At 30.4% G+C, this 7,731-nt stretch overlaps 1 protein-coding gene across 1 annotated transcript in view; it reads left to right on the top strand.

Annotated features, from left to right (window-relative positions):
- The first annotated feature begins 2,532 nt into the window (after positions 1-2,532).
- The window catches only part of LOC135955871 (IQ and AAA domain-containing protein 1-like), a 131,881-nt gene continuing 126,682 nt past the window's right edge, over positions 2,533-7,731 (top strand). The window contains exon 1 of the mRNA XM_065506245.1: positions 2,533-2,816. Coding sequence (XP_065362317.1) covers positions 2,606-2,816 — 211 coding nt within the window. The 5' untranslated portion in view covers positions 2,533-2,605. The remainder of the gene's footprint in view (positions 2,817-7,731) is intronic.

Genomic DNA, 7,731 nt, shown 5'->3' with positions numbered 1-7,731 from the left:
AATATTCATTATGTTTATTAACAAAATTTTTAAACTAATCATATTGAATTATATAAATTAGGTATATGATTTTAAAGAAAATGTATATACTTTTAAAATTTCAATAGAAAAAAATTGTAGCAGATAAAATTTTACATTTCAAAGAATTGCTAATACTAATTTATAATATATGAAAGTAACCAAAAAAATAATAAATTATGCGTAAATTATTATCAAATATTAAACAAAATGTAGCAATTTAACAAATTCTCAACAATATTTAAAATAAAAAAATAGCTATAAATTAAATTGATATTAAATTAGTTTTAAAACTTTATGATTTATGTTAACTATTTCTATAATATAGATTTAGATTGCATAAAGTACTAATTTTCAATATTTAAATATTACAAAAGTGTTATCGTTTAATTATGTTTAGACCCATTGTGCAATTTTACTAAATAAAACAAACAAAGAAACAAAACAGAAATATATTAAAGTTCATTGAACTTTGGTTGTAACAGCTGATCGTTTAATATTAGTTTGTGTAAATGTTCAACTTAGGTTGTATTCAAATATAGGTCAAGACAGGTTTGACAAATAAAATAATCTAGGTTACAACATGTTCGATTGTTATTATACAATTGAGTAAAATTTCTGTTCACAACATGTTTGATGGATCTTTAGTACATTTCTGCATTTGGTTGTTTGTTTGTTGGAATGCAAGAAAATAAATAAACAAAATAACAAAAAAAGGTTTTAATCACTCACCAATAAATAATACAGTCTGCAGAAGGCCTTCTCCAAGAATGTTTGTGTGCTGTTTTATTTTAGGAAAAATTATTTAAATTAAAATTGTTGATATCTTCTTGCATTATTTTAAATTTTATGGGTTCGCGGATTTTGTTTGGAAAAATGTTTATGTTTTATCAAAAGTTTTGAATTAGCATTTTACTATTAGTTTTAAATATATACTTAAAATTTAAATTTATTTTATTACTATTATTTTTTTTATTTTCTTTTTTTCTAATTATAAAGTTTTAAATATCAAATTCAAATATATTTTTACAAATTTTACATTTTGTTAAATTTTTTTTTTTTTATTTTTTTTAAGATTTTTTTTCTTTATTTAATTTTATTCTACTTTTGATCATTTTAACTTTAAAAACACTATTTTTCTTTTGTTTTCTGATATTTTCTTTTAATAATTTCTTTTAAAATAAATAATTTCTTTACGATTTATTTATTTTCATAGAATGTGTGATATTTTCATTTAGGATTAAGGAAATTTTAATAATTTTAACTTTTAAAGCATGATTAACTGTGATATTAATTTTAGGTTTCAGATTTTAAATCTTCTTAAACGCAATTATCTTGTGATATTAGCTTTAAGATGCAATTCTCTAGAAAATCTGATTGGTTGCAAATATTTTCTTTTCTCAATTTAAAAATTTAAAAAAAAACTTATTTTAATATTTACTTAGCATTTTTAGCAATTTTTTTCATATCATATTGGGAGTCACTGGGTCTTGTGTAAATTTTTCATGTTTGGGGACCACTGTTTTAGCTATTTGTCATTATTTTGTTTTGATCTTTTGTTTTAGTTGATGGTTTGATTGGAACAAAGTAAATTAATAAAGTAGCGACAGTACTACAACATTTACAAAAACCACAAGCAATTTTGTTTTTGGTTTAAGGTCTGTAGTGCGATTCACTAACTTTTATAACGATAATCGTATCGTTAAAATAAATATAGCGAAAATTTATCGAATAAGCTATTCAGTAACATTTTTATCGACATTCGCTGTCGGTTGAAGTCAGCTGTTACTTAAAGCAGTTTTTTTTTTCGTTATGTTAGCGACAATAATTTAAGTTGTGTTTATTTAATCGATAAAGTGTATTTGCAATTTTTTCTTCGTCATCTTCATCTTTTGTAGCTGGAACTATCGTAAAAATAATGGAAACACAATTTTATTTACTTAACTTATTAATATTTACAATAAAATATAAAAAATAAGCTGAAAAATAGGGAAATTTGAAGATTATACTACTAATTATTCACCTGGAAGAAGTACTTATTTTTGTTCCCGATGTCCCAAAAGTAATCCTTTACATTTTGGACTGAAATAAGTTATTTTGCTAGTAGAATTATTTATAAAATTATGTATTTACTAAAAAAAATAAATAAAAAAAAGTAAGTCGCAGCCAAGTGTCGAACCAACAACCTTCCGATTGCTAGTCAACGTTGTACTCACTACACCACTGGTTAATTATTTAATTTTGTGTCAAATAATGGTTTTCTACTTTTCGCTTATTTTGATATTTTGTAGACAGAGATGTCATATCTTAAACAATCGTTAAAAATAAATTACTGAATCACACTATCGTTACTGCAAGCGATTATTTATGTCGATAAACATTACGATTGTCGGTTCGTTAAAAGTTAGTGAATCGCACTACAGGCCTCATGTGTTACTAATGTGAAAAATAAAACATGTGTATCACTCCACCCTAATGTACAGACATATTTCTTTTTTTATAATTTAGCTATGAAAAAACTGGAGATTTTCATCCATATCCAGATGCATTAAAATCTGGAACAGTTTTGGCTCTAATCAATGAAACCATGAATATAGAAGAATTCAAGGAGTATCAACAAAATCAGAGCTTATTAAAAGAAGAAAAGAAAATTTTAAGAGAAAAGCTTATGCTTCAAAAGAAGAAAGAAAAAGAAAAAATTAAGAAAGAAAAACTTAAGGAGAAGAAGAGACAAAAGAAAATGAGAGATGCGGGAATTTATGACATTGGACAGGAATTTCAAACCAACAAGGACATTGGTAAGTTTTCTGTATGTCGTACATAGTTGCAAGTTTTATTAAAACCCAGGACAAATGAAAGTTATTGAAAAATGACATTTTAAAAAAGTAAAGGGATACAAATATTAAATAGTTATAGTTGTCAGTTTTATTTTTGCAAAAAGCGGGACGATTTTCAAATCAGGTGAAAAATGTGGGACATACAAAATATAACGGCTTCCATTATCTTAAATACATGTACCTTTTTGTAAAATTGTGTATTTATTAGGGTATTCATTCGACTAATGATCGTTTGATTAATCGAATAATTTCTTACGAATAATTATTCGAACAATTAAAAATGGCCATTTTCGAATAACGAATAATTTGAACAATTTTATGTAGAATAATCGAATAAAACGAATAAATCTAATATATAAAAATCTCGTGTCACAATGTTAGTGTTTGAACTCCTCCGAAACGGCTCAACCGATTTTTATGAAATTTTGTATGTATGTTTGGTAGGTATGAGAATAGGTCGTAAAGTATATTTCATACCGCTACGTCATTAGGGTGACCCTATCCAGAATTTATTTTTACCATTTTTTGGCCAAAAGCTTTTTTTCGCATTTTATTTATTTGGCATTAAAAAATACCTATAACCCCAAATTTTCATCAACCGACCCTCACCCACCCGTTTTTTAGCCGAGATTTTAGTATTTTGTATGAGCAATATCCAAATATCAATATTTAACTTTTTTATGAAATTTTGTATATATTTTTGGTAGGTACGAGAATATTATATATCATACCGCTAGGACATTAGGATGTCCCTATCCACCCATTTTTTAAAATATTTTTCGCCAGGCAGCAAACGTCGGCAGAGGGGCAGCGCAGCAATTTTCCCTATTCATGGCTTAGCTTAATCATGGCCTACGGCCGATAGCTGCCGAAGGGAAAATTGCTGCGCTGCCCCTCTGCCGACGTTTGCTGCCTGTCGTCCTAATGCTGGAAAAAATTTCTTTTTTGATTGTTTTATTAATTTCTGTTTAAATTTTGGTCAAGTTGGTAATTTTAATATATATTGTTCTTTTCCCTTAATGGAGTGTGTAGATAAACGAATAATATTATGGAATGAACCCTTATTAGAAGCTTCAGCTACAGAAACATTAAAAATGTTATTTGGAGGAGATACAGTTGCAGCTAAGGTGAAATATTCTAATGATGCAGTAATAATGAGGACACCTGTAATTGTTTTATCTAATAATGATGTATTTCCTAATGATACTGCTTTTAGACCCAGAATGTTTACTTACAAGTGGAGATCTTATAAAAAATTAAAAATGTCGCTATTTTTTATTTAACAACCAAAATATTTACTAGAAATAATTTGTATGGCAGAACAACGTTTGCCGGATCAGCTAGTATTCATATATATTTAAATTTATTAAATTGCTTAAAATTGTTCATAATTCCAAATTTAAATAAGTAATAATGACTCACAAAAATTGTATTGTTTCTGAAATTCGAAAAATAACTAAAGACAAAGGGACTTTCGATCACTGTAGATGAGTGTTCCGTTAGCTCCTTCTATAAATATATAAATATTACTGCAAGAAGTTACAATTCTAAAAACAAATCTTTCAAAATTTTTTTAGGACTTGAGCCAATGAAAACAAAAGGTACGGATTAAAATATTTGTTATTTAGCTGGCGAAATATTAGAAGAGTCGCAATTAATAATCAAAATATTAACTTAGATTAAAGTGGAGTTGAATGTGATTTTGAAACGGTTATCGAAAGTGATAATTTTTTTTAATCTTTTTTTCTTTATTGAATCTTTATTTTGAGAAATTTACAATAAGTATTAAAATCTTAACCTAAACTAAAACTAAAGTTAAATGATTATCTGGCCAGATCCAGAATTCCAACCGCTTCAGTCGTCTAAGACCCTCAAATGACAGCAACTCCCTGGCAAGGTGGTTTGGATGATCCATTAGTTTTGATATGTATTTTAGCCATATCGGTTTTGTACAAAAGCACTTTGTATTCCAAGTCTAGAGTAGACCGTGAGCCAATTAGCCAGTACAATTGAACTGACTTTAATTTTATTTGTGTAACCTTGCCTTCAATATGGTGGGACCATGTTAAACGATGTGCCGATGTGAGACTGGAGTTGTTCAGAAGCTATTGCGGGGTTTTCATGTGTACTTAAAAAAACGGTATCGTCCGCAAATGTAGATGTGTGAGTCAGTGCGCTTGTAGGCATATCTGCAGTATATAAAATATACGGCCCTAGAATACTTCCTTGTAGTACACCAGCGGATATTTTTCGACGTGTCGAGATCACATCCTTTGATCTGTAATTTTGTGTATTAGTCCATCGTGCCAGATAGGCTTGAGATATGTCAATAAATAATGCGGAGCAATACTGCTTGCTCTCGAAGGTTTTCCGAATAAGTGTAGTTATCCGATGTACCTGTTCGATAGTACTATGTTTCCTTCTGAAACCAAATTGATGGTCAGGAATAATGCAATTTTATAAGTCTCTCAAGTAACAACTTTTCAAAAAGTTTTAGAATATTGACAATAGGCTAATGGGACGGTATGATGTCACTTGAATGACATCTTTTCCCGGTTTTGGTATCATAACTATATCAGATATTTTCCATGAGGATGGGAAATATCCAATACGTAGCATTGAGTTAAATATGAACAAAATAATACTCAGTGCTGAGTTGGGCAGATTACTTATCATCGTGGTAGCAATTTTATCTATATCAGGTGATTTTCCAGCCTTAAGACCTTTGATTGTCGTCTTTACGGTGGAGAACCGGAATTTTAGTGGGGCTGGCACCACATTATTTATGAAATTATCTCTAATATATGAATTTGTATCATTTGGGGTAAATACATTCTGCAAGTGATTGGCAAATGCTTCGATTTTTTCTGAAGTATTTTTTGCCCATACTCCGTTCCGAAGGCGAATGGGCGACTCATATACAATAGGGCATTGCATATTTTTCACAGCTTTCCAAAGACTATATTCTGTTTTCGTAGTAGGGTCTAAGTTTTTAAGATAATTTCTCAGGTTTGATTCTTTATTAATCTTTAAGGCGACGTGAAGTCTTCTTTGGCACTGATTAAGTTTAGCCTTTACGTTCGGAGATCGCGATTACCATTGACGTCTGAGTGTTCTCTTTTCTTTGATAAGAGACTCAATGTTTTTATGACATTTTGAATGTCTGTAATTCCCCAGGGTGACTGGGGGCGTGGATACTTGAACGTCGTTTGTTAAAATGTCTGTAAATATATCGACAGCGGATTGTATTTCATATTAATTTTTCAATGAGATGTTCTGAAGCAAGTGTGAGCTAACATACATTTTATACTTTAACCATGTCGTTTTCTTGGTACAGAAACAAGAGTAAGAGTTTTCCAATTTACTTGGAATTTCTAATAACGTTAAAACTGTAGGCGAGTGGTCTGACGAGAGGTCCAGCGAAGGGATCACTGAAATAAATTCTCGTTTTATATTCTTGATTACAGCGAAGTCAATTAGATCGGGAATCTTATTGAGGTCTGTAGGCCAATAAGTAGGTTGTCCACTAGATATTGCATCTAGTCTGTTAAACGATATTGCTTCTAACAGTTGCCTCCCTGTAGGAGTAATAAGGCGAGAGCCCCAAAATGTATGTTTTGCATTGTTATCACCAGCTGTAATATTATACCTAGGAGGTCAATATATTGAAGATATTGTAACTCTACCATCAAGTATATTTATATATATGGATGTGGTGCGTTTTATATTCTGGCATTGGGAAATGCCTAATATCCTTTCTCACTAATATAGCTGTTCCGCCACAAGCTCTACAACTTGGATGTTTTGTATCATAAGAATAGTATCCGTTAATTCTGAAAAAGTTCTTTATGGTAAAGTGTGTTTCAGAAACGAGTAGGACATCAATTTCCTGAAGGTGGAGAAATTGTTGTACTTCATTCTTATGTTGGCTGGGCCGTTAGCATTCCAAAAACAAATTCTTCCATTGCTTCGTTTAATTTTTTTATAAAGAGAAGTAACACTCAGGCAATTAATATGCCTATATACATATATTTGTGTTACTTTATTTGGAGGAGAAGCTTTTAATTGACAACTCTGCAATTGCGCGTTATGTTTGTTATTAGTGCAGGTTGCAGCGCCTCTGTGGTGAGATGGCGCATTAGTCAAGCCAACAACCTTTATCTAATTATTTTACTTCGGTGTCGTTTTAGTGTTATACCACCGAAGGAGGTCGCTGTGATAAATATTAGTTATTAGTAAACTAATATTTATTATAAACTGATGTTGTTGATTGGTAGCGGCTGGGAATCGAACCCAGGCCACAAATACCATATCATGCTTAATGATCAAATGCGCTAACCAATTAAGCCACAGCACCCTCATTTCATTTGGGTAACTGAACCCTCATTTGTCGTATTGGCATACAATTTGTTTTGATAATTATCATTTATGATACCTGTAAATTATTTGTTTTCATTTGGGTAACTGAACCCTCTTTTGTCGTATGGGCATACGATTTATTTTTGAGCACTAGAAGCATCAGCAAGGCTTGCAAAGAAGCCTTATGTTAGGCATATAAATGTCTTCTTGCCTTCGTTGATTCCTGAATGCGTAGGAATACTGGGAATTCCCGGTAGTTTGCGTTGTGATTTTGACCCAGTTACTACTACATTTTCTTATATTATCTGTTTTTGAGTGGCGACATTCTTCTTTTTTATGAATATATCCACATCTTACACGTAATTTTCAGAATGTTCGGGTGTGACCGAACTCTTGGCAATTAAGTCACTTTGCGCTAATTGTTTCTTCTATAATGATTTTACGATTAAGAAGATATCTTAAACCGTATATCGGATGAGTGTCACCCTTTTTTTAATTAAGAAGAGTTGAATGTAAT

This window comes from Calliphora vicina, chromosome 3, assembly GCF_958450345.1.
Source record: "Calliphora vicina chromosome 3, idCalVici1.1, whole genome shotgun sequence".
NCBI lineage: Eukaryota > Metazoa > Arthropoda > Insecta > Diptera > Calliphoridae > Calliphora > Calliphora vicina.
Note: the sequence above shows the minus strand (reverse complement) of the source record. Positions and strands in the feature narration are given on the sequence as shown.